We start from the raw sequence: 24010 nt of genomic DNA on the forward strand, positions 1-24010 counted from the left end.
CATATATTTCATCTATTTTTCATGACTAGATGGGCAAGGTAACAGTTGGCCTTACTATGTATGTTAAAATCCCAGTTAATTTCCCTAAAATCCCACTTTGACAAATTTTTCAAACTGAAAGATAAGTGGTGACAACAACCAATGACTCAGAAAAAGAAAATATCTTAGAAATGAAGAAACAAGAGCAGACTGGCCAAAAAGAGAGAAGAAAAAGAGAAAGAACTGCCAGCAGCATTTGCCATAGCAAATATAAACTGTACAGTATATTAACAGAATTCTCATTTGCCACCTTTACTATCCAATTTCTTTGATACCTTTGGACATAATATTTATCTACACAATAACTTTATGCTCCAATTGCAAAACTTAACCAAATCCAAATCCTTCGTTAGCTTCATGAATTGCAAGAAGCAGTCTCTCCTCTAGATGTTGTTTAGAAGGATACTCTGGCAGATCTAGCTGGTTGAAACTGCATTCATAATGGGATGAAAATGGGGTTAAGTTCCTTAAAACAACATTAAGTTACCTACATATCCACAATGAAATGTAAATGTAAGGGGAGACAACTAAGGCCCTCAGAACTTGTTCAATAAAAGCCATATTAACTGTAATATAACAGATGACTATCTAAGGGTTCAGAAATATGAACTTCGTGGAGAAAAAGAAAATGAAAGCCAAAAAGCTCACCATGTATGTGCAGAAGGCAAGTGATCGGGGCTTCCATATGCCTTGTGAATCTGGAACTTCTGGGAGCCAGAAATTCCTTGAAGTGCACTGAAGCCCTCCAAAGGAACCTGTAAGAATTTGAGAGAGCAATACTCAGAATAATTGCCCCTTATACATCAGTGAAAGATAATTCCCAATTCAATCCTAGCCCAAGGACAAGATGGAAGCTTTTCAATAAAACTAGACAAATTCTAACCATTGTTCAACTTAATTAGATACATAGTATGCACATATTCACACAACAACTTGTAAACTGAAGTACAAATGATGGTTTCAACAAAAGCAAAATCATAAAACAGATAAATATAAATTTAGTTTGGCTGACTAATAGTCGAAATACTTATCCATTATTCACATTATTCTGTTTTCTTTTCATGCCCCAGTTCAACTTACCACAGGGGTGGATCTCAACCAATGAGGGCATTTGGTTGATGTGGGAGTATGAGAACTCCCATGACCACATGCAGGTTTAGATTCATTAGCCAAAGAATGAGTACAGCATGTCTACTTTTCAGTTACATGCACTCGACTTGCTGGAGAGAATTCATGAACATTTTACAGTATGAAGTCCATGGAATCTGGCAAAAATAAAATCCTAATGTATAAAAGCAAGGTACCTTTGAGGTTCCAGTCACAAACTGAAGAAGCCGAGCCTTATCCTCCTTGCTTAGACTTTGAACAACCTCCCAAAACCATTGGATGACAGGGGACGCAGGACTATAGCCAGAATACTCGGTATTTGCCCTCATGTCGTCCACTGAAAGACAATAATGTGGGAACATTAGACCTTAAATTTTAGGGTTTTGAGGGTGAAAAATGTGCAAGTGATCTGGTCTATGAAAAGACAAAAAATCAATCAAACTAAGGGAACTCACAATCAATATCTGGAAGCCCACTTATCAACAATTCTAGTTCCTTATCATTAAAAATGGATATTAAATCCCGAGGAATTAATTCATTGAATCCTTCCAAAAATGCATTTATTTGAGGACGAATAGCAGTAGTCAACCGATGCTCAGCAACCAAATCAACATATTTATGCTTGTTATCCTCAGTAACTCGAATGTTCCTTCCACCCGGGATCAATTCACAGTCTGTCACCTACATTATGTTCACAGAATTTAAATAACAAAATACTCTATTTGGGGAAAAAAATAAGTCATGGATGAATTGGAGGTATTTACCTCATTCCTTTCATACAATATCAATTTCTCCTCATCAGCATCAATGCTAAAAGTAACGTCTAGAACATCAGTTATATCATTCTGTGAAAGCCAAAAAAAGAGGTTGGTTTTGACAGAACTAGAAGATAGTTATGGACATTCAAAGTTGATGATGAAGCAAAGAAGACTGCGGGTCTAAGAAAAAGAGAGATTCGACTAGCAACATACCTCAAGCATCCATTTTAGGTTTTTGAAGTAATCAGGATCAATGGCTTCAATATCATGATATGTAACTTTTACCCCTAGTATATGCTTGTAGAAAGATCGAGTGAAATGGACATCCAGAAGTTGTCCATCAAAAAGTGCTTTTCCAACCTAGTTACAAAAGTAAAAAATAAAAATAAAACACAAAGGAATGAGCATGAATCACATAATCTTTTATCAATCCAACAAGAGCTCTGAACAGGTACTTACAACTCTGCCAACAAACTTAAAGTATGAGAGATGTTCTGTTTGGTAAACTGAGTTGGGGTTTGGCTGAAATGTTGATTCATTGCCCACTGTTGTAAATAGTAGAGCTCCCTTGTCAAAAATAACCCTGGACAACGACTGATACCATTCCCTTGTAAGCCCACCTGCATCAATACCTTCCTCACCTTGGAAGTGAACAGTCAATCTCCCTTTTAAATCTTGAGTCGACCGCATGCGCAGTTGGTTATATGAATCTTCAAGAATGTAAGCTCTTCTCACTGAAATTCTTAAAGGACTGTGATGATGATCATGTTGATGCTTTATCTTTGACCTAAAGTGGGAACGCTTGTTGTCAAAATCAATAAAGCGGGGAACCTTCAACATGAGTGAGAAAGACTTCTCTAGCAACCCAGGGTTTTGCCGGATAAAAGCATTTAGGAGCTTCCGGTGCTTCTCTGAGAACTTCACAAAAGCAATGTGTTTTTCATCAACTTTCAGAACAGACACTGGAGTTTTCTGTTGGCCATCAGAAGTACTGGCATCCTCGACATCAGAAACTGCAGCAAGACTGAAGTCCTGACTTGCACCTGGCTGCCCAGGATGTAATTTCTCACACATCACAAAGAATGACTCTATGTATGGTAAGATGTTCTGACTGCCCGCGGGAAGTGGAGGCATTGCACCAGATGGTTTAGATGTGGAGATTATAGATATGGTTGGCAAAACAGTTGCAGAATCTGAATAGCTCTCTATTTTGCTTATGCAAGTGCTTAGCTCTAGCCACAAAGGTTCTAAGGCTGCATGGATATCCCATACCTGAGAAAGAGCAGCAGTCTGCTCCTTTTCAGGAAGAACTTGCTGATCCTTCTCCTTCTCATTAAGTGAGGCAACAAGAGAACTTAATGCCAACAGAACTCTCAGAATTGCAGCTCCATCAGAAGATGATGAACTAAGGAGTGCCTTTTCAGTTTCTCCAAAAGTGTGCAATTCATCCATTGCAGATTTAGTCAAATTTTGCACAGAAAATGCTAGCTCAGTGATAAACAGATGACAATGAGTTGGAGCAATTGCCACTAACTTCTTCAGTACCTCCGCCACAAGCGAATATGCATTGTCTGACAAACTGGTTGAACAACATATGTTAGATAAAGCAATAATGCAAGAGGAAATCATAATAACAATAATGCCCAAAACGGTACAAAAGCAACTATAAATTATATGTTATAGAACAAAAGGATTTTTTTTTATTTAAAAAAAGTGTTAGATGAGACGTTGCTTTGCTCCAACATGTCACCATCATGAATACAAGTGAATGCTAGTAAGGAACAGCCAAAGTAAACCAAACACCACAGTGGTAAAAAAAAAGGTGACTGAAAATAGATACTCCACAAGAAAGCTGACATCATATGGTTTGCACAGGTGGAAGTTAAATTTAGTTCCCATCCACTCTGTGGATCATTGGTTTTAAGGATATATTGCCAAATGAGGGGTCTCTGCATTCTTGCTAAACCTATGCAGAGACAGTTGCCTCTGTACAACTAAGAAATTAGGTGTCTGATATGGTGGCTTCAGAAAAAAGCTGACACATCATACAGCACCAATGCAGGCATAGATGTCAGTGTAAATTAATATTATTAAAAAGGGAGTAACAGACTAGACATAGTGTAAAAATAATTAATGGCTACAACTACAATACATGATAATGAAATATGGCAAGGGTATTAATGAGTTATAAAACCCAGTGATGGTATATAGCAGAGAAACAGCTTAGATCCCATGCCATGGACACCAAGACAAGTTATGCAAGTATCAGGGAAATTGATAACTTAGAAATGGTTCTCTGCATTGCTGCTTCAACACTTGGCAGCATGGATGTAATAGTCTGCAAAAGCAAAGGTACTAACAGACTGGATCTTGTTGTCGAGTCTGGTCAGAGAAGCAGTAAGGCAAATTTAGCAATTATACAACTAGCCAAATCAATGATCATACAGGTATAAATATATGGTCAGTGATCCACAGTGGATACCCATGGTGTCTATCTCAGAATCAAGTAGACTATCATAAATGTGCACACAATCCAAAGCCCAGTTTGCTCTACCCTTCCCAGATGAGGCTTAGTGCTATCCAATCTTTCTGGGAATAAGGCAATACAAAGTTAAATTGGTTGGCTGACAGAAGAATTAGCTCAATACATTCACCTCAAGATACTGAATAATATTTTCAGAGAAGAAACAAAAAGACTTTTTTATAGATAAGGAAAAGTACAGTGAAGGATGAGAGGTTCTTCAAGAGATACAAATATAAAGGAGGAAAAGAAGAGAGTCAAAGACAATCGAATAAATTGGCCCAATTACTCTGGAGGGTCTAAAACGAGGAGAAGAAGAGATGCTAAGATCCTTGAATAAATTAACCCAACAAATCTAGAAGGTCTTCAAATTTCCAAATGTCTAACCTGCAACCTTACTTTAATCTGAATTAAACAAGTTGAAACAGACTGGAGATGAATGTGGTGATAAAGGATGTGAGATATTGGATAGGTCAACCATTAATTTATAAATACAGGAATACCCACTAAATCACAGTAACAAATTGGGACTTCAAGAACAAAAAATATAAGAGAAAGAAGATTAAAAATAATAAAAATAGAAAGAGCAGCACACAGCTACTTAGAAATAACACAGGCAGCATTTGCAAGAAACATTAAAATCTATGGCATAATACACCCAACCAATTACATGTCCAAAAGCTAGTTAGAAAAACATATCATTAAATCCAGGTAACATTGAACAAATAAAATTACACAGCATAGGTACAGAAATGAACAGCATAGCAAATAACTGACTTTGCATTACGATTACAAGCCAATTGCAAGAAACAGGTTGAATAAACAACTAAAAAATAACTAAAGTATAATTGTAAAATAAAGAAACTAAGTTGGCACAACAAATAAATAACAGATCTACATGTTGAATAACAATAAATCATGCTATTCCAAACTCCAAAAAACAGAAAATGTTGGATAATTAAACAGTGTAACAATTATATTAGCATATCAGCAAGGCTAACAAAAGAAAGCATAGGATATCAGAAAAAGACTAACAAAAGAAATTCAGCTTCTTTTGCAATTGCAAGGAAATCATCAAAAATTGACAAAAGAAAGTAAGAAACAGGATCCAACATGTTATGTAGATAGCGTTAAAGCTCCCTCTTACCCTTCTCGTGCAAGCAATGAGCATAAAAGTCGAAGTTCTGATTGAGGTAGGTTAAGCAGTACACTATGGGCATCACATTCTCTATGTGAACCAAAAGCTGAAGGTTTGGAGGAATCATCAACTTTGGATGATGTAACTCCAACCCCAGAAACACCACCAGAGTCTGCATTTATCTCAGCATCTGATATAGAAACCTGAGGGCCAGATGGCTGCCCAGTAGATGATGGCCCAGATTTGTCAGACACACTTGACTTGCTTTCCACATCGTCAATGATGACCTCCAATAAATTTAGAAGCTGAAACAAGAATCAGGAAAGAAAACACATTCCATGAAACCAGGTTATTAAGTTGATGAATTTATTTCAAGGAAACCAAGATCTTATATGAAGCATTACCTGCTCCAGATGAGCTATACTCCTCAAATAAAGGGGCTGATTCAAGAGACTCAACAGCAAAGCAACAGACAGGTATCCTTCCTGATGCAGCTTTTTATCTACAACTTCATCCTCAATCACCATCACAGCCTTGCCACGTACCTGATCAAGGTTCTCTGGCTCCTGTAAGGGCGGATGAGGAAGCCTATACTGAAGCAAAATTTTTGCCACATAAGGGTGATTTCGAGCCAGGTAGGTCATTGTTTCGAGAATACGTCGAGACACCAAGGGAGGAACTCCTGTAAGTCAAAGACAAGACATAAGAAACTAAGAACTGTTCAGGCCTTTACCACTACACATCAAAACCCAGACAAAACTCTGGACCAAATTTCTCCAAATGTGACTGCAAAAGTACAGACAAAAGGTAAAAGGAACTCCAACTAACAAACTGTACACAAAGTTGTTGAGCTTAATAATCTTTTATTGTTCCCCACTGTCCATCAGAGTAGTGAATATAATAACCAAGATTTTGTCCACACCAAAGTAGAATGGATCACACAATTTCATGAAAATTCAAACCAAAGCACCCACTATCATAAATATTTAAGTGCGCAGATAGCATTTGGGAAACAGTATACAATCACTTTGAAGGTTCAACTAACAGAACTCTAAGGAGCACAGAACTGTTGAAATGGATATGATATGTCAATCAATTTCCACTCAACAGAGACAGAGAAATACAAACAGGGCAGGCATCCATTTTAAAAAAGGATGCAGCAATCCTGTTCCTCCACCTATTGTTCACATGGAGTTAAAATACACTGACTCAAAAAACTTAAATTTGATGAACGCAAACAGAATACAACCTGGAGAACAGAATATTGAGATAAAACACCTGCAATATCAAACTAATTAAACCATTATTCAGAAAGACATTTCTTTTATAATTATTATCCACAAATTATTACAGAGAGTGAACTTCTAATCATTAGATTTTTACAGCTAGGATAATACAGATTTATTCAATTCTCATAATTTTTGGCACTAAATGTTTCAAACAGGCCCCATCCTATGATGGATCTTGCACCATTAAACAAATGCCACATGACCTATTGGTTGATAACTTTTAGCTGGGGCCTGAGGTTTACAAGCAGGTAATTCTCCAGAGAGTGTGGAGTGTGGGCCTACAGAAAGAAACAAATAATTAAGGAAAATCTATAGTATCTTGAGTCTGTTGAGCAACTATCTTTAACCCATCAAATTACTACCCCCTGCATTGCCCAGATAGAACTGAATGGCACATTAATTTGTCAAACAATTAAAGACATACTGGTGTATTGGTGTAGTACCAGTATCACAGCCACAGGTTAAAGCCACCTACTTCAATTGGATACAGTTCTGACTCACTAACAGATGAATACTGGCACTTTCCACCAAAAAGAGTGATTAAATATGTCTTCTTTTTTTTTTTTGATAGGCAGTGATTAAATATATCTCTTACCATCAAAATATTGAGGACGAGAATACATCACATGACTTTGGCAAGCATAAAGCCGATATGATGGCTCAGAAGTGTTTAAATGATTGGCAGGCTTCCTCGTGTCAAGCATCAGCATGTCCATGAGGAGTTTCACCAGAGCAATTCGGGTTTCACTGTGAGCACATAAATTCAAGAGAAGCCTTTGCAGCTGTCCTTTATAAAGTGGCTGCAAAATAATATACATAAATAAATATATCATAAAGAACATGCACTAAGAGACAATTCTATTCAAACAAGTGAGTACCTGGACAACACGAAGCAACCGAATCATAGCTTTCAAAGCTTCTGTATCAACTAAAGGAGCCCCATCAGCTTCAACAAGTTTGCCTCCCATAGACCTGCGTGGAACAATGCTTCCACCAGCTCTGTCCAGGCTGGATCCAATACCTTCACCCCTTCTTGAAGACTCACCTCTGCGGTTTCTATGGTACATACCAAAGAGGGTACGATTATGATAACGATGTGCAAACCTTTCACGGAGCATGTTTGCTTCAGCAACAAGAGCAGGAGTGAGATTGGCAAGGATAGCATCAGATGATGTTAAGAGAACCTGAGGATGCAGAACATAGTGTATTTAGTAGGGGAGACTCATAATTATACAATCAAAACTACAATTGAATGATCAATTGTACCTCTTCTCGCAGATCCGATGGAAATGTTGCAATTATTGAGACAGTATCCATTTCAACTGGTTGGCCTTCCAGTTCCTGTGATTGATGCAGCCTTTGTGCTTGTTGTTGAGCCAGAACTTCTGCTCGGATGTCCGGCGGAAGGGCTGCCAGGAATTCTGGATCAATATCTCCAGTATTTTGCTGTTCAGTGTTTGAAGGCTGTGCCACCTGACCCTGTTGAGCAGAAAGAACTTCGGCTCGCAGCTCCTCAGGCAGAGCATCCAGGAAAGCAGGATCAATGGATCCAGAATCAGCATCGGCATTGATTTGCTGCTCCTCCCCAGGACCAACCTGATCTGCTTCTTGGCTAGGATTTTCAGAAACTTCAGTTACACTGTGAAGAGATGCATCTCTACCGCTTAGTGGTGTAGAATTCCCAAAGGACACATTGGTCCTTCTTGTTCGAGTTGCCTGCATATCACCCAAAGGCATTCTATCTGCTGAACCTTGCCTCTCTCCACCATCATCATGCCCATCAGCACTTCCAATTTCAACGTCTAGGCTCCGAAGGCTTTCCCCTAGTGTTGCCCCGCTCCCACTACTTTCTTGGCTCACTGCTTCAACATCCCGCACAGCTGCCTCATTGTGTTCAAACTGCATTTCAACAGATTGAGAATGCATACTTGATGCATCTGTTCCTTGCAGAGATTCGGTGGCTGCAGGTCTTGTATCAGCATTATCAATGCTATCCATTGCAACAGAAGTAGGGGGAGGCACACAACTGGGTTCATTGTTCACATTGTTTTCAACAGCAGTTTCAGGCCTTATGTCTGCTTCTGATTCTTGTGATTGACTAACCTGGGGCTTACTTTCATGTTCAACTGTTGTATTCTCATCAGAAGGTTTCTCAGGGGCAGGCCGCCTCAACTGAGAAACAAGCAACTCTTCAAGGCCTTGGGGAACAGCAGATGCATTTGATCCACCACCTTGCTGGTTATCATCCACCCAAAGATTGAGTCGGTGTCCATGACGCCCATTCCTCAGTGATCGGAAAATTGTATCCAACCGTGATGCAGTGTTCTCCGAATTCCTATCAGATAAGATCACATCACGGGCATTCTCTGAAAAAAAAAAATACAGACCAAATATCAGATAGGAAATACAAAATTACAAGTAACAATGAAAAAAAAGGAATACAAAATCAGGATATATCTGAGAGAAATTTAAAAAACTTTAAAAAAATACTAATAAAAGTAAAACAAAGGAAAATACATCAACCAAAAAGCAACCTGACTGTCTCAGAGGGGGTGTTTGTAGTGAGGATGATGGTTCCACCAAAAGAGGATGTCGAGAGGGTGCAGCATTGTCACCAGTTCTTCCCAAGAGATTATAAATAGATGTGGTACGACCATGACGTCTAGAGCCAAAAACTTCAACTGGCATCACATGGAGAGTTTCATTAGAAAAGCTATGGTCCCTACCAAAAACCTCAATATGGTCAAAAACATTTATTCCATTTATGCCTTCCTCCAGCCTAAGTATAACTCCATCCTCATCATCTTCATCATCCTCATCATCCTCCTCCATGACCTCCTCATCAAACTCATCATCATCAATCTCATGATCATCTTGATCTGTGTCGGGATGTGGCAAGTGATGGACTTCATCTTCTTCAAGATCATTATGCTCCTCATCATCCTCATCTTCATCTTCATCTACTTCATCTCCATCATCTCCTGACATCTCATCATCATCTTCGTCAACAAGATTTTCTTGTGGTTGTATTTCAAATCGAATACCCACAGTATCAATGCCATTTTCCATAACCCTTGGATCCCCAGAAGTTTCATGCATATAATCATCTTCAGTAGAAGGAACAAAACCTCCATCTAGATCCTGGTCATGTTCCATATCATCAGTAACAGCCTCAGACCCACCATAGGTTTGAGTGGTATTAAAAGACTCAACATGATCAGCTGCAGTAACATCATGATTAGGTTGAGATGAAGTTTCCATGGATTGTGATACATCAGCACTATCATCTACTCTTCCAGGTTGATTGTGATCAGGAGGCTTTGTAGAATTCTCACCCTTACCTGTATTAGAATCAGCAGAATGGACATGTTCTTTGGTTACCACCTCCAGCGCCTTGATAAGCCCCGTAACAGCTTTTGGTGAGTCAACATGATCCAAGTCCAATGCTTGGAGAGTTCGAGTCAATGACCTAACAAGACCCACATCTATGAAAGTAGCTGAAGCTTCTGCTGAGATATAAGCACCTGTAGGTGACCGAGCAGCCAATACATCATTGAGCAGATCAATAAAAGCTTGGATATCATTGCCGGGTGGCCTAAAACCATTAGATGAATCAACAAAGTCATTAAGTATATTACTGATCTCTGTGAAAACCCTTCTCCTTGCTTCTGTAGAGCGAACACAAGCTGCCACTAAAAATTGGCTAGCCCGGGTTGCTAGTTTATGCATCCAATCACCATCAATTTTCTTTTCCTTTTTGGAATTTCTGGAATATGGAAGAAACCTGTGAAGAATATGGTGGAATATTCCAGTAATGCAGTACACAGTAGGACCCCTTTGAGGGGGAGCCCTGCAGCCACTAACTTCAGCATCCTTTCGGAGTAGAACATTAACAGATGAAGAATACATCAAGAGAATCTCTGTCAAAAGCTTCAAAATGAACACAATCTTAGCAAGAGATGCAGAAGCTTCCTGGTTATTGAAATCATTCTCTTCAGGTGTAGTGACAATGGCTTTTCCTTTCCCCTTACTTGCAGCAACATCAATGTCCATGGCAGCTAATGAGGGGCTGTCAAGGGGCACATTTACCACAGTTTCATCTTTCGAGGGAGGTACAAAACTAATTACTGAATCCAAAAGAAGCTCAATCACATTTACAAAACTCTGAGGAGGTTTCCGATGAACCTTGGAATTTTTGGAGTTTGGATCAGTTAGTTTTCCATGCCCACCTGTAGGGGCTATTGAGCTTGCATTACCCAATGTGACCTTTCCATCATTATTCCTATCTTTCTCTGTTGCTTTCTCTTTCTCTTTTTCTTTCTCTTTACATTTATCTTTGTCACGATCTTTCAGCAACACGATATACAGTCTTTCACCAACCATCTCAACTTGGCAGACAGACTGAGCAGCCTGCATAAAAATCATTGGATCCCTTGAAATGACAGAAGTCAAATTTAAAAGAAAGTTGCGGGGAGTCAGCCTTCCATTGGAATGCCTGTTAGCAGCAGCCACAAGACTGTGCCGTATTTCAGATTCCATTGCTTGCTGTAGAGTTTGAGGATCCTCAAGGACATGCCGGATTATAGTAGCAGCAACATTGTCAAACCCAGAAAAGAGGCTACTTGTTGGCAAAGACAGAAGCATGGGTAAGCCTCCATCATCAAGAAAATTAACAGCAATGGAATGAGTTCTGGTAAGAGTAGAGCACAGCTGTAGAACAGCATGCATTGTTTCAGATGGAAGCTGGTTCCTGATACAATTACAAGCAATCTCAATAAGTCTCTTCTGCTCATGCATATCTATATGCTTAGGAGATAATCCCAGTGTGGCCTGCAATTTGTTCTGCTTATCATCATCAATGGTTATAGTCGTCTGCTGACTACTGACATCATCCTTCTTCAACTGCTCTGCAAGTTCTGAATTCAATTTTTGATCCACCTGCAGCAGCCGGTCAATAGCAAGAAAAGCTGCTGTTACCCATTTTGGAACTTGAGGTTTCTCGCTGTCACATGCACCAGAATCCCATCGTGAAAGTAAATCTGTAGCAAGTTTAACCAGACCATTCTTGAAGGCAACTTCTCGTGCCACTGCATCTTCATGAAGAATAAGAGCAAGAACATGAAAAAGAGCAGATAGCATAATTACGTTTCCACTCTCTGAGGTCAAACTACAAAGCTTCATCTGGTCTATGATAAAAGTAATAACGCTAGACCTGTATTGACCATCATTTTGGGAGCAAATCATCACAAGCAGGTCTCGAACTGGAAAAGCTAGAGGCTCCTTCATCTGCAGTAGCTTTGTACATGTGGATAACAACTCTTCAACAGGAGGAAGTTGGATAACTTCTTCTTCAAGATGCTGAGTGCTTTCATTTGCAACCTCTTCCTTTGCATCAGATCCAGAGTTCCCAAGTGACATGGCAAGTGCACGAGCAAGTTCATCATCTTCTTGAGTTTCTTCTGGGTGGGAAAACAACCACTCCATTGCCAACTCCACGCTGTTTGCTCCAACTTGCCGCAGAGCTTCTTCTGCTCTAGATCTGGAAAAGCCCATCTCTACAATTGTTGAAATAGCTGTCTCATTTGGAGGAGGACCAGTTATTCGAGCACTGGCATTGCTATTGACATTTTTCACTTCAACTCCAGAATAAATGTGCCGGATGATAGAAATGATTGTTGTAATGAAATCATAACTACAATCAGTAAATTGTGGATTCGTCCAAACTGGAAGCACCACCTTCAGTACCATGGACTGGAGGACCTTTACAAATGTCTCAGCATCCCGAGGAAAAGGAATATCACCATTGATCAGGGGTTGGGCAAGTAGGTGCTTTGTAAAAGGAGATAAAATAAAGGATGATGTCACCAGATGGTCCATTAGTTTTCCATAGCTAGCTAAGGGACCATAAATCCATGAATTATCAGTTTCATCCTTTTCATCCTGCTTTGAAATCCCATCATCAGTCTCCATAGGTGAAGCAGGAGCCCTGTTAACCGTAAAAAGCAATTGACTGGTAGCTACAAATGTAGTCAAAACTGACTGAACAACCCCATGTCCATACAAGCAATTCACCAGAACAGGATTACAGGAATCCGGCCTGTCCAGTAGAATGCCATCAATGAAATCAATAACCTTGCCAAAGTAGCGACACTTTGTTGATATGGATACCTCTGACCCAGATGGATTTACATGACCCCCAAAATTCATGTGGTCCAGAGCAATAGAAGCAAAAGTAGAAACCACAGATTTTGAAGAAGGGGACACATTCAGAGTATCATCACGTCGTCGAGGAAGCAGCATGGCCTTTCCTAACTCTTGAAACAAATGGGTAATGTGAAAAGAAAGTGATCTAACCATGTCACAGCAAGAAGAATAATAGGATCTCTGCTTCTCATCTTCCTTTTTACTAATGACTCCAGTAGAATCAGAAGAAGCCGAATGATGCAATTGATGACTTGCTCCAAGCCGCAAGTTTGAAGAACCATCAGCAGTTAGTCGTTGAAGGCCAGTAGCACGGCCAAGGTCACGATACAAGTTTAGAAGATCAAAAAATTGGGATTCAACACTCCATCCTGACATTCTCCTTCTCAGTAATGGGTCAAGAAACTGCCTAAAGGAGTTGAATCTTTGCTCTTCACTATCATTTGCGTTCGGTTCTGATTGTTGTGACTCAGCAAAAGAACTAGCACCATCATCTTCTGTCTCAATCTTGGCATCTTCAAGGAGAGCAATCTGCCATAGGACTTCACGTTGTACACGTCCAATATCTTCCAAAACATCCTTGCTATCATTTCCAAATTCTGTAAGCAATGCAGTTACCCAACGATTGTCTTTGGAGGCAGCAAGAAATAGAAGGAATTCAACAAGGAAAAGTGAAGGAAAAATTCCACTATCAGGTGTTAACCTAGGATCCAGCAAAAAGGAGCCTGAGGCAACACTAAATCCAGTCAAAGCTTTCTTCAAATGATCCCTAAGAGAGGAGCAGAAAGCACGTGCGAGTGGAGCTGAGTGATGCTGAGTAAAGCCCTTGAAGACCATGGTGCTGTGTAAAGCAATAGACATTCCTTCAGAAGACTGGGCAATATTAGGCCGTAGCAGAAGCTTCAGTAGAGCTTCAATCCCTGACTTCTCCACAAATAACCGACAAGTTTCAGAATTTTCCATTGTTCTGTGAACCAGAACCATCACATGAAAGATGCAAAGTTGGATGAACTGCTCATTACTGATGCCTTCTGCAGCTGAATCTACTGAACCAACCAGACAGCAATGGCCATCATTTTCTTTGTCTTCAGAATCCATCTCCATTGCAGTGGTCCCATTAACTTTTCCTGATGACCCCACATTATCATCCCCTATTGAAGCAATTCTATCAACAATTTCAATAATTATGTCAACACCAGTGCTTCGTAATGACGATACATGACGCAAAAGCTCTTCCACAGCATTGGCCAAGGGAACGATAGCTTCATTCATTGCTACTACATATTTCTTGGTGGTAAAAATGTCCACAAGGAACCGCAATGCCGAAGTTTCTTTCACTGCCTCTAAGCCTTTCACATTAAGACAAATGGCACCGAGACCATTAGGAATACATGTGAGAGCCTTTGAAGAAGGAAGTATTCCAGCCACTACTGAAGATAAAAATGCATCAGGAAGACCCAATTCATGCAAAGCAGAAAAACAAGTAGGGTCTTTATGGATAATTTCGCTCATGACAGTCACAGCTGAAAAATAAATGTCACCTCCAAATTTTTCTACATTACCAAATATCAGTGACAGAGTGACAGGTAAAGAATTATCATGGGAGTTTTGGGATCTCGTAGAGTTTGCGGGGATATAAGTAGCAGACCCAAGCGCCTTCAACAAAACCCTAATGAGCCTCTTCTGTGAGTATAACTGATCATCACTGTATCCTGAGCTTTCACCAATGATCATTGAACTATCATTTGCTCCAGCTAAACCAATAACCCTGTGTACTTCTATCTGCAGTCTCCTTGCTAAAAGTTCTACACCCCCCAAATCTTTAAACAGGGAAACTGCTGCACTACTGTAGTCCATGAGCTTTTGTAAAGTTTTCACAGCAAAACAGACAAGATGCATATGAGTAGGATCAGAATCTTCTAAAAGAGGTAAAAATGTGGGAACCATTCCTGAACCCCTGATGACACTCCCAGAACTAGAAGAAGAAGATATAACATGGAGTAAATAGAACTGCAGAAGTGCTTCAACAAAGGCAAGAGATGATGGGTCATTGGAGTTATTCAGTGACAAAACCGCCCTCTGGAGCACATTGAGGAGAATCATGCGGTTACCTCCAGCAAAATTGATGCTAGATCCACTCAAAATCCGAGCACGCTCATGAGATGCTGAATATGCAGCTAATTGAGCACCTAAGGCAAGCATTGCAAGGGTTCTAATAGTTCCAGGGACAGTTTCTTCAGACCTCACAATCCTAATTAATTCATTGGTATATTCTGGCTCATTGGCAAAAAAGGATACCAGCTCATCATGGGCATCATTAGATTGAACAAGAACAATGAATGCAAGAAGGCAGATCCTGCTGTACAGTCTGCAAATTCTGGGAGAACGGAAGGCACGAGCATATCTGATCCTGGTCAACAATGAAAACCGAAGCTCAGGAGGAACATTGTACTGCTCAATATATTGTTTCATCAGTAATAGATCATCTTCTTTCCGCAAATGCAGATCTGTGATGTGGATAACACTCAAGTTAGAAGATTTTGCACTACTGGTCTCCTCAGTGCTTTCGGAATTGACACCATGCAATTCAAAATACAGAGTAGAACCTAATCGGTACTGGGATTTGTCACGATCATTTTCCATGTCTGATGGAAACAAACTAAGCCCTTCCTCTTGGGTTCTCTCATTTGCCATAACACATGAATATAAACCCAGGCCTTCCTCCTTGCTCCCCCATCCCTGTGCTAGAGACAGTAGACAGCCATTCACAGATCCACATCCAATAAGCTTCCCACTCCCATGTAGCTTGGAGGGATTTATTTTAACTAATGCAGAAAGAGTCTCCAATGTGGCTATAAGAATTTCAGGATCTGTTGATGTAAGCAGGAGCTTGAAATGCTGTTAAGAATAACATGGATATATTAATTTAAAATAACATCAGAACCTAAAGCTCACAAGATACTATGAGATAACATATAAAAATGCAGTCCTAGCTTCAGAAACCTTCCAAAACAAATAACTTAAGATTCTACCATCTCTAACATACCTCTAAGCCACCAAATGAACTCTTGTTATGGCAATTCTCTAAAATTATTTGCATCACTCGTAAAATTTGTAGAACTGCATGCTTCGGAAAAGGACTATCATCTTCTAAAGTATTATCTGACAAAAGGAGGTCATTCCTACAAGACAAGTATGTCTTGAAGTATGTATCAAAATGCAGAAACAGTGGCCTCCAATGATGAAAATTCCCCTGAAGTCAACACAACAAATAGTTGATAGAATGAAGGGAAAAAGAACTTGAAAGCTACAGAAAAGTAGTATTCTATTACCTTACTGTACTCCCAATGGAATCCAGAAAGAGGTATCGCTATATCTTGTAATGGACTCTGAATCACCTTATCAATGAATGCTTTAATTTTAGGAGGCTGCAAGAAATTATAGAATATCAGATAATTGAAAGCAAAACAACACTACTAACAGTTTTTTATCTTCCAAGACAGGAGAAGAGAGGGAGTTAATTCCTTATTACTAGCACCCGACCATCTGAGAAGTTTTATCAATATTTCTGGAAAGGTGCCAATGATGACATAAAACTTGATATATAATCTTGCATAAATTAATGAAATGTCACTACCCAGGTATCAATTGATGAGCATAGAAGCCATTTTACCTAGAACAGCAAGCTACACTAAAACTACTTTTTTAATTATATTAGCAAATAGGATTACCATTCCTCTTGTTAAATACACTGTGTCAGCTAATTAAGCTCTTTCCCTCCTCTGTCAGGGATTTTCTTTCCCCTTGAGTGTGCAATATTTTCCCTTCAGTGTACCTTGGTTTTTTCTTGTAAGGATGGTCTAATTTTTGCAGGACTTAACGATTGGTTATTTCTAACAATTTTTTCATACATCTTTGAAGGATTGCTCATCCTTCTTGTATTTATCTTTAAAGATGAATGAAGAAGTTTGTTTCTGCTTCAAAAAAAATAACAAGGATGTTCCAGCTAGATGTCAACCCATCAAATATCAACAGCCAGAAGTGGACATGAACAGCTCTTCAGCCTTTACCAGGATGCTTTAACCTTATTTTCAAGTTTCAAATCCCTTTCAAATCTTGAAGAGAACGAATAATTTATCCTCTTCCCACACTCCCCCTCTCCACATCTCTATCCATCTTTATATGTGGGGAGAGCCACACACTTGGCCTCTAAACCTACTAACAGCAGTCCAAAAACCTACTAACACCTCAAATTATTTTTGTGGAGTTTTTGGAGGATTTCTCATCCTCCTATTGTACTTATTTTTACTTACCTTAATATACTATACTGTTGTTTCTCATCAAAAAAAAAAATCTCAAATTCATGAACACTAAGAAACCATATCCAGTGCTTCTCCAACTCCTCTCTTTTCTACTTCATTAGCTGTAACAAACTGAGCCGTCCAATGTACGAAGCTCCCCATTAAAATGGGACACAGAGGAAGGCAGCCTCTTTTTACTCAAAACCACTACTCTACGACCCTTTCAAGCTCCCAACTTACTCAACAAAGACACAATATCCCTCTCATACCTTTCTACTAGCAATCACAAAATATTGCTAAAGGAGAATTTCTCAAGAGATATCAAATAGACTCCCTTGTCCCATCAAGTCCTTGTTGGGACTGCCATTACCTAAAGCCACCTCGTCATTGCACTCATTTAAGTCCACACTCTTGGCATCTTTGGGAAGATTCTCCAAGAAGTTCACAATCAGGCCCTCACAAGAGATCACTCACAACATCCCATAACCATCACCGGGAAGTTCACAACCAAACCCTCACTAGAAATCATCCGCAATGGCTTATAACCATCACCCTCACGTTCTACTAAAAACCCCTCAATCTGATCTCTTCACATAACCAAGCTTTTGGCCATTCCCAATGATGGACCCCTGCCTTTGAAAGGGGTAGAGGAATAAGTAGAAGACCTACTCCTCATCAAAATACCTAGGAGTTGATAACTTACCTACAAAACCTTCCACTTCAAACAAGAGGGCAGCACTTGCGTATGATGCTCTCTCCTCCTCTAGGCTCTCTGAGGAGAGAACCATTAAAGAGAAAGCCCACCTCATCAAAAACCATCCTTACACTGACCAGATCAACCAAAGAAACCCATGGCACCATCTCTTGATCCACAACATCAAGAGGTTCTCACCCATTCAACAACAAGATAGACCAACCTCTCTTAGGAGGCCAAAACTTGTAACTAGCTCCCTTCTCACAAATATCGGACTCATATTTCTCCAAAGGCAAGATGCTAACAAAGCTCTCACTACCTGCTAAGGCCCGACCCTGCATCCCTTAGGCAGTAAAATATGAGATGGGTCTAACCTAATCCATAAACATCATGAATCAAAGGGTCGAAGACTTTAACAACCTTCCTTGAGCCACTAAAACCTTAGCCCAAAATGAAATCCTTTGCTTTCTCACTAGGAGGGCCACCTCCACTAACCCAAAGCCTAAAAATCTCCAAACCTACAATCTCCATCATAATGACCTAAGAGCATTGGCTTGTTAGAACCACCAACTATTTCCCTAGCTTTACGACAACTTAAGAACCCTCAGGTTCCACAAGTCTCTTAAACCCCTACAGCCCAACAAAACCTTCTCATTCACACCCTTTCTAGCACGTGGAGCACAACTCCCTTTATGCTCTACCGTAACCTCTCATAGTTTTCCATCTCTCATGGCTACAATCTCTGAAATCCACGATGGGACCTCCCAACATAACTAAATCAAGTAACAAAAAGGCCTCACCACCACTCGAAGTAACCCAAGAACCTTCTTGCCATCTAAGCTCACAAGAATCTTTACCCGTTGAAGATTACCTCTTTACAATACCATCATCCATTGCAATGAAGCACCCACAACAATCCCCTAGATATTTAAATAATGCCATGTCCCGCAAGTGCAATGGTAGCACTACAAACATGGATGGCTCCCCGAAAGCAGCCCACCTCCTGCGACCATCTATCCAAGAACGGGCACTTGTTAGCATATGTCCTCAAAACTCTTAAGTAAAACATTCTCTGCATCTTCAATTGAATCGAATTCCAACAAAATGATATCTCCCCATAGTAAAGATAAGTTAACTCCCCATTTCAAAAGCCAATTGCAAACAACACCATGGAACTCCCACCATAACTAAATTGAGTAATAGAAAGGCCCCACCATCACTTGTAACTCAAGAACCTTCTTACCATCTTAGCTCACAAGAATCCTTGCCAGCTGAAGATTACACCTCTTTGCAATACCGTCATCAATTGCAACAAAGCCCCCACAACAACCCCCCAAATATTTAAATAATGCCTTGTCCCACAGGTGTGATGGTAGCACTACAAGCGTGGATGGCTTTCTGAAAGTACCCCAACTCTTGCAACCATCTATCTAAGAACAGGCATTTGTTAGCATACCTCCTCAAACTTCTTAAGCAAGCACATTCTTTGCATCTTCAATTGAGTCAAATTCAAACAAAATAAGGGCTCCCATGGTAAAGATAATCCACCCTTTAAAATGCCAGTCGCAAACTGCCTATTTCTTCAATGCATGCAGCTTTAGCGCCATTTCTAAAAACTCCCCCCACAGAGCCACTAGACACCTCAGTTCCCCCCCCCCCCCCCCCCCCCCCTCTTTAAAACCAAAATGCATCTCCCAAAGCTTCTTTTCCTTTCTTCACCTAGAAAGCAGAGGATTCATCAAGCGAAAAGCCCACTATTTTTTTCTATCTTCTGACTTTTTTTTTTCAATTAGAAACAAACACATTTTCTTTTCTCTCTTATGACCTACCTTCAGCCAACAAAACATTCCTTTCAGCCGGAGAGTTAGAGACCACTCCCAAGCTACAAAGTTTCTCAGCCAAAATAACCCATTGCTAGGAAAACCTTTCCCGTTTGGGAAAACCAAAAAAAAACTCTTCGCCTCCATAGACCACATCAAACAAAGGATGAACCTTCTTGCCTCATTACAACAACAATCTAACCTGTAAACTCTCTCACCTTCCAACCATTCCTTGATGAAAAGCTTCCCTCTAACATCTTAGAGGCATAACTCCAATCCTTCCAAAAGGCGAGATAGGCTTAGCTCACCAACTCTTACCCAGTTGGAGCATCCTCTTCTCCTTCCCAAAATCTTCCTTAACTAGCTTTAACCTCCCCTATTGAGATTTTGAAAGACTTCAAATCCACTCCAAAGTCCAGACCGACACTCCCTCCCCTCATCTCTCTTCCTAGCAATACCAAAATTGATATTTAAAAAACACTTAATTTCTTGTAACATTCCTAAAATTGACCTCATCACAGTTGAGGAGATGAGAGGAACCAAGAATAGAAGTTTGTATCTTGTTACCAAACAATTGGTCAAATGAATGGTTGAGTGGATTCTAAAATAAGCAAGTGGCAGCTATCATCATTATGCATAAATAGACAGAAGATCTTACTATTTAAGGTGGCTGAGATTGGATTGGATACTAAGGTAGAGAGATCCAGGCCTTACTAGGAGCTAGGTGCCTCAAATCTTAAGGAAGAGAGGGATTCAGCTATGATTCCTTCTTGGTTGTCCCAGAATCAGCATGGGCATAAAGATATGACTATTGAGTGCATATAATTATGGAGCTCTCAAGAGGGGTTGGATGCTTGTTTTCTTTGAAATCTAGATCAACAAACAAGAAGTCAAAATCCTCTTCTAATTTGGTTGGGTACCTTTTGCCCCTGGCTATCTGGATCAAGGATGTTTTCATTTCTTTCTGTTCTTCTTTCATTTGTGCTGGTAATTTTGAAGGATTCCTCATCCTCCTTTGTAATTTCTCTTTTACATATATATGTGTGTGTGTATGTCAAGAGAGAGAGAGAGAAATGGCAAAAAATTTCATCATTTATTTTTCTACCTGCTGATGGTACCTTCTATTATTGATGCTCTTTTTTTGGTACAAGACCATTATTAATGTTTTTACCGTACCAGTGACTATTAATGATGTTCTTATTCTGTTCTCTTCGTTTTTTTAAGAAAACCATGTTTACCTAAAAGGAAAAAAGAGGATACGAGAATAACAACTTACTTTTTATATAGGCAAAAATTCATATATAAATAGGCGTCTAACAAAATAGGTGGCAACTAAGTAACAAAGTCGGCAGGGGTCACTCCAAGAACCACAAAAAAAGGAGGATATATTCTTTGTCATGAAAACCATTGTCCAATCAAGGATAAGTGATCAACAGAACATTATCAACATATGCATCTAAAAAATTGCCGCAATCATATAATCACCAACCAGGTCCATCCCTCAGGCATCTAGAAAAGGAAGTTTCACAAAATCATGTAAAATGACAAAGATTTACAGATCATGGTCTTGAATCAACTCAATTAATAAATAAATAAATAAAGAAAATAAAGGAAAGGGATATTCTCCTATTGATTCACTCGCTTATGTCATGTATTCCAATTAAAATAAAATTGTGAAGAGATGTGGCCCTAAGGATCATCCCTTTATGTGTCAAAAATTAGATTTTGACTTCCAGCTTGAGACACTTCACATGAATGCTACTCACACAGACTATAATCAACCTAATAATATGAATATTCTGCCATCCAAGTCATAAAAAAAGGGAAAAGAAAAGCCTAGAAATGCACAACATTTTTCATAACACTAAAAAAATGAAAATGTGCATTTGTGAGCATAAACTAAATTACAGATATCCTTTCAAGCATGAGAAGATCAAAAAAAGGACTTTTAAGGTGATTATAAATTCAAAGAAAGAGCTTGGCTTACAAGAATCTTAATGAAACCTTTCATTTGCTTCTCTTTGATTAAAGTTTTATTTTCCTAGAATGTATACTAATTTTTGGCCTAATTCTTCTTTCGAGAATTGATTCAACCTTTGATAAAAAAATATATACCTTTTTTAGAAATGAGCATAATGGCGCTATTGTTTCAATGGAGAGAAGAGCCTATAATTAGCTTTTCAGGAAATTTCCAATCAAAGAATTTCAACAAGATCTTTAAATTTCTAATTTTATTGTATAAATTTTGTGCATCTTGGTGAGCTGCTTTTTTAATTCCTGTCCATGATATAGTTTTGCTTGCCTATCAAAAAAACTCAAAGAAAGAGCTCAAGATACTATGCTATGAACTCGTCTGTTTGGACTTTGGACAGGGATAGGGACCATCCTTGACTGGTTTTTATGATAGAGCAAGTTGCATAAAGAAGCAAGATGAGGTTTGGTTGTCTCATCCTTGTTTTCCTCCTCTTCTTTTTTTTTCTCTCTTTGTGTTGTTTTGTCTTAGCTTTTATCTGCAATTTTTCAAGTGTGCAAATCTCACACTTGTTGTGCAACATGAGTCATGCTCCCCATTTTTAACTACATCTTCACTCCGTAAGAAAAAATGAACATCGTCCAGTCCCCCAGTCAAAATCTATTTGAGAAAATAAATAAAAAAAATACTGTAGAATCTTCTAAATCAGGAAGCCACATAATCCATGGCCTACTAGACGCCCTTTTTTAGAACATGTTTTCCGTTTACATTACTAAAAGGAAAAAGAGAAACGGCATGGTAAATGCTTCCATTAGGCACAAGCTTCCCAGAGGGAAGAACGAGAGAAAATGTTGCAAAACCCCAAAATAAAACCAAAAGCAAAAAGTTTCCAAAAGCAGGAAGCAAAGAACAATAAAACCGACCGCGAACAATCATTTCAGCCGTAATCAAATCTCAGTACCGAAAACAAAACCACAAAAAAATGTATATATCAACAAAACCCTATTGGACAAACCAATCAGTACCCAAATCTAATAGAACCCTATCCAAACAGTACCAAAAATAATCAAATTGAGAAACAATAGAAAAAGAAACACTTACCGGCTCAGAGTCGCCGAGTCTGAGAGCCGGACCCATGGCGGCTTCGCCCGACAAAAGTTGCCGCAGCCGCGACGGCAAGCTCGATCTTAGGGTTGCCATCTCACCTCAATCTACTTTCAGAGACTGCAAACCAAAATCCAAAACCCCAAAACAAAAAATAAGCAAAATAAAACCCCAACAACAGAATCGAAATCTCAGATTAAACAAACAAGAAAAAAAAAAACAAAACAAAACAAAACAAAACAAATCACAGAAAAACAAGTCAGGGCTTCGATTGAACAGAGATCAAAACAGAAATAAAGATGGCGAAAGAAACCTGGGTATGGAGAGAGAAGAGCGATGGATGCATATACATCCGAGGAAGAAGAAGGAGGAGAAGAATAAGAAGAAGCGAAAGGCGAAAGCAAAGAGAAAATAAGGGTTGGGTGGGTCTATGCTGCTTTTTTATTTTTTTTCCTCTCTTTCTGTTTTCCCCTTCGTTTGTGCCCTCGCTATATGAGAAGAGAGGGGTTTTATATAGAGGTGGATTGCTCTCTCACTCTGTCGCTTCCAGCCTTTCACTAGTAGGGTCTCTTAAGTCTTAACTAGGCGGTTTCCGCACCTGTTTCCCCCACCTTTTGTGTATTTATCTTTTTTTTTTTCCTCCCTTTTTCTTTTCCGATAATAATAATAATAATAATGAATTATTAAATCCAATATATATTTTAAAATTAAAAATATATATTTATAAAATAAAGTAAAATAACTTTTGGGCTGAATAAGTTTTCTTTACTTTTTTAACTGAATTTTCGACTAATTCAATTACCTATGTAAATAATAATAACAACCTTGTAAATAAGAGTGGGCACCTCACTTTTTGGAAATAAATTTCTAAAAATAAAGCACATAATTTTTTTTTAATGATAAGTATGTGGTGGATAATGTATTAGTCATCTTAATAATTGATTGGTTGTTAATAATGTGGAGTTAAGGTTAATGTCATACTTATCACCTATTGTTCACTAACTAAAGATTCACTAACTAAAAATTACTCATAAAATGAAAATTATGATAAAATAAATTATTTTCG

General features: G+C 39.0%; 1 protein-coding gene across 1 annotated transcript; it reads right to left on the reverse strand.

Annotated features, from left to right (window-relative positions):
• Nucleotides 1-142: 142 nt before the first annotated feature.
• LOC100255704 (E3 ubiquitin-protein ligase UPL2) lies at nt 143-23531 on the reverse strand. Its single transcript, XM_010666134.3, has 17 exons — nt 23258-23531; nt 22942-23064; nt 16386-16481; nt 16100-16306; nt 9387-15951; nt 8119-9218; nt 7731-8036; nt 7448-7652; nt 5968-6245; nt 5573-5868; nt 2364-3483; nt 2118-2264; nt 1911-1991; nt 1602-1827; nt 1344-1483; nt 688-794; nt 143-469 (listed from the first exon to the last, which is right to left on the reverse strand). Exons 2-17 carry the CDS (start codon nt 23038-23040, stop codon nt 367-369), a joined length of 11076 nt encoding a protein of 3691 aa, XP_010664436.1. The 5' UTR covers nt 23041-23064; nt 23258-23531; the 3' UTR covers nt 143-366.
• Between the last annotated feature and the right edge of the window lie 479 nt (nt 23532-24010).

Source organism: Vitis vinifera, chromosome 18, assembly GCF_030704535.1.
Source record: "Vitis vinifera cultivar Pinot Noir 40024 chromosome 18, ASM3070453v1".
Taxonomy (NCBI): Eukaryota; Viridiplantae; Streptophyta; class Magnoliopsida; order Vitales; family Vitaceae; genus Vitis; species Vitis vinifera.

Coding starts and splice junctions, on each gene's coding strand:
- LOC100255704 (XM_010666134.3), bottom strand. CDS start 23,040: ATGGCAACCCTAAGATCGAGCTTGCCGTCGCGGCTGCGGCAACTTTTG. Junction 16,307..16,385: donor TCCATTGGGAGTACAGTAAG/GTAATAGAATAC, acceptor TGTTGACTTCAG/GGGAATTTTCATCATTGGAG. Junction 7,653..7,730: donor GGTTGCTTCGTGTTGTCCAG/GTACTCACTTGT, acceptor ATTATTTTGCAG/CCACTTTATAAAGGACAGCT.